The 3,776-nt window shown below is 41.5% G+C and overlaps 1 protein-coding gene across 1 annotated transcript; it reads right to left on the minus strand.

Annotated features, from left to right (window-relative positions):
- Nucleotides 1-440: 440 nt before the first annotated feature.
- On the minus strand, nucleotides 441-2,399 carry LOC139884878 (uncharacterized). Its single transcript, XM_071868847.1, has one exon. It carries the CDS (start codon nucleotides 2,397-2,399, stop codon nucleotides 441-443), a length of 1,959 nt encoding a protein of 652 aa, XP_071724948.1.
- Between the last annotated feature and the right edge of the window lie 1,377 nt (nucleotides 2,400-3,776).

Below are 3,776 nucleotides of genomic sequence, written 5' to 3' on the forward strand. Positions count from 1 at the left end.
TAAGCTTATCAAATACTTTGGATTCAGTTGTCATTGAACGATGTTTTCCAACATTATGAACGTGGTGTGAGTACTAACCAAAGGAAGAAATTCTGCCCTCCAAAATCACCTACCCAGTGACTAATATGTCGGACAGTAGACAAGTTAACAATCAAACCACAATCCCAGTCAATACTGGTTTCAAAAGATTAAATTACTTTCCAAGCAATGAGGGAGCAAGGGAGTGTAAAGAAAGCATGCCTTTTGAATATATAGGGTCTACATCAAATATAGATGTCACTATGCTTCATTGACAAGTCTCTTAGCTGAATGTGAGTACAGCGATTTTACTGAGAAAGCACCTCTTTACCAAGAAGGAAAAAGAGAGAAAACACACACACATACCATGATCGGGTGCAAAGCATGACCAGTCCTAGGATCATGACTCCCTTTTGCGAATTTTATGTGGTGGGTTTCTCCTCGGGAATGTAGGAGTACTTATCAGTATCGTGCATCAACAGCAGCCAAACATGAGTTATAAGCTCTCCGCCTCGCCACAATAGATTCATGTGATGGTAAACTGGACAGGTATATGCAGCGTGGCACAACATCTCCACCCAAATGCTGCTGATGATCTGCCACTTGTTTTTCTTGCCCTTGAGTGTCGCAGCCAATTCCTGCACCTCCAACAGCACGTGCCACTTCCTAGTGATTATGGTTCCCTTCTGATACGGGATGGGTTCGAGCACAGTCTCTGTTGACGACAGTGTATCCAATGCCTCATTGCGGTCTCTGTACCTGAGAAATGGCTTCAATATGGCGCAAGCATGCTCCAATGTAATGTCGGTAGTTGCTGAGGACAACGTGTAAGGTCGCAGTGCTAGAAGGTATATCATGTAATTGGACAGCAGTTTGCTTCCTTTACAGTTCGGAGAATCATCGAACTCTGAATGAAGGCAGATGTTCGTTGCCATGTGCCAAACGATGATGCTTTTGTCAAATGTTTTTGAGATGTTTCTTTTCAACACTTTAAGAGCTTCCTGCGTCCACTCCACATCGCTGCTTAGTTCAGCAGCTTCAAGTGTCCAGTTGCCGCGTTCCATGAAGGGCTTTTTGTCTCTGATCTTGTCAAACTTTTCAATGTTTTCCACCAGCAATTCCTTGAGATAGCTGGGGATTTTCAGATGAAAATGAATCCGATATCTTCTCCAGGTCACCTCTATTTTGCGCAAATGCTTGAGGAATCTTCCAGTGGAGCATGACCACTCATGGTGGTACAGGCGATGGTCCACCAAGTCAAGTTGCCCAACTGAGTTCGACCACCTTTTCTGCTTCATGTACCTTTTAGCTAAGAAGTTCAATAGCCTTGCCCCCCCAGGGCGGTTTCTTTCAGGATTGCTCATTGCCACAATGGCCCATGCCGAAAAGGGTTGCAGAACAATTTGGTATCCTTCTAGGGCGGTGACTCCTATCAACAAGGTGTAAGTGTACGTGATGTACATGTCTATCAAAAAGGCACTCTTGAAAACAATAGCAAATCTACACAAGGCTGAGACTAGACAGAGAAAGCTAGTGAAGCGGCAGATAAGACCAAGCGGTTCATATAGAATTGATTGCTTGGTGTAAAGTACGTCATACATGAATGCAAGTTCGACCTCAGCTGTGATGAAGGCTAAATTGCGATCTACAATTAACTGAGATTTAGCTAGCGATTCCGGGTGGTAGAGCCAGTTTGCGAAGTGGGGCTTCAAGCAATCAAACCGGTAGTATGCCTTCAAGATGATCTGATGCTCTATTGAACATCTGGACCTGTCAAGCTTGTTGAAGAGCTTGCCAACAACTTCCTCGTTGAAGATATCCTTTGCTGATACGTTTAACCTCTTCCAGAACACGGACATGAGGGCCCAAACTGTCAATGCGGATCGCATGATTCCAGCAGCAAACAAGGAGAAGTACAAAAATGGGAAGGGGGACGAGCTGTCCCAGCATCGAATCAGGATGCAGAAGACAAAAATGGCCCTGACGAACAGATTTAGCGTCTGGCGGATGCTGAGCCGGTCGTCCTCAACCGAGTATGCGGTTATGGAGTCAGGGTTCCCAAGCTGCATCAAGAGCAACGGTGCAAGCACCCCCTTGAGCTCGGTAATGTAGTCTGGTCGATCGGGACTGTTGATCTGGACATCAGTGAGCTTGCCAAGGGCGATGGTTACAAAATAAGAAGAGAGCAAGTAGGCGACGTGGATGACCTCTTTCATGATAATCGAAGTCTTGTACCTCCGGCGGCTGCCGAAGATGGTGAGGATGATCTGGCAAGCGAGGCTCATGGTGACCAGCCATTGGATGCCCCATGCTTCCCATAGATCTTTCGACGCAGGCCATTGTGTACTGACAATGGATGATATCAGATCGAACGATTTCATGGGAATGTGACGTCTTCTGCTGTGCTCTCTGGGAAACTACAATGCAAGCAGAATTAATAACGATGAGAATGGATGAACCGCCTTGGACTTATTCTGAAAAATTAGACACGAATCTCTAAACTTCTTATTGCATTCATTCAATATGGTCAATAAAATTTTCGGATCCTATCACTGCTCTAATTCTTCCATTCCAGTGAATGAGATTAATTACGTCTTGCTGTCATGCATGAGTGAAACCCACTTAAAAAGGAGGAAGAGAAGTTTCGGAAGTCTATAAGCAATGCTAGGTGCTAGTTTCGCTGAAACAGATCTACAAAATTGATATATTCAATGGGATGGCTGATTGCAGGACATCTAAAGTAGCGACTCATATTCAAACATCCACCTTCCAATTACCGCATTACTTAACCGATTATGTAAACCAGTTCAGTACACCAAGCGTTTTCCAAACATCAAATATGAGATCATTGGCATATACGTTTTTTATTTTGCTGAACCAATCATCGACACACTGCTAAAACAGGATAAACATTCACAGAGACAAATGAAACTAATGACAAGATCATAAATTTTCTAGAAAAATAGAGGAAGTACAAAGTAGTCTGGCAAACCTTACTATGCTGCGTGACTCCCCAGAAGCTGACGGATAGGTTCTTGCTTATAATACAAATGGCACTGAGTGTCTATGTTCCTAACACTTGTGGGGAAGCTTAGTTAAATTCAGAGAGAAAAATAGAGGGATTATAAAAAGACAAAGAAAGCAGAGAATTGATTACTTACTTGTAACTTTAATCTGTGGTTCCTTTTCTCTTTGTTCGGTTTTCGCCAGCGACAAGCCATGTGCAAGACTTTTAACTTCACATTATTCGTTAGATCAATTCTCGAGGGGTGTAGTAACATACTTCTTGCACTCAATTGTAAAACTCTGCTGAGATTATGCTAAAAATTAACTCTCACACTTTTTGAGATAAAAGTCATTGCTGGGGCTTAAACTACTACAATTTATAAAATCTTATCTCTAAAATTCCAATTTGTTTATAAATTCTCTCAACTTAATAAATTATTCAGTATTATCTACAAGTTTCGTAATCACACTGTTATTCAATTTTGAAATATCTTTTCATTTCAATTCATATCTTTAACCAACCCATAATAAAGTGACAATTTTTTTCACTTTTTATCTTTGTTTCTTATAAGTATTGCATAGTGACATTGAAATATATTTTAGCTTGTGATCTCTGTAATATTTTAGCTGCCATTCCCTCTAATCATTATTTTTTAAAGTTCTTTTTGGGTTAATACCTCGAAAAACTTCAACTAGTACACGTGATAAATTTACCAAAACTAGTTTTTTGACCGCCAAAAACTCCAAACTTA

Source organism: Rutidosis leptorrhynchoides, unplaced genomic scaffold (genome assembly GCF_046630445.1).
Source record: "Rutidosis leptorrhynchoides isolate AG116_Rl617_1_P2 unplaced genomic scaffold, CSIRO_AGI_Rlap_v1 contig617, whole genome shotgun sequence".
Classification (NCBI taxonomy): domain Eukaryota; kingdom Viridiplantae; phylum Streptophyta; class Magnoliopsida; order Asterales; family Asteraceae; genus Rutidosis; species Rutidosis leptorrhynchoides.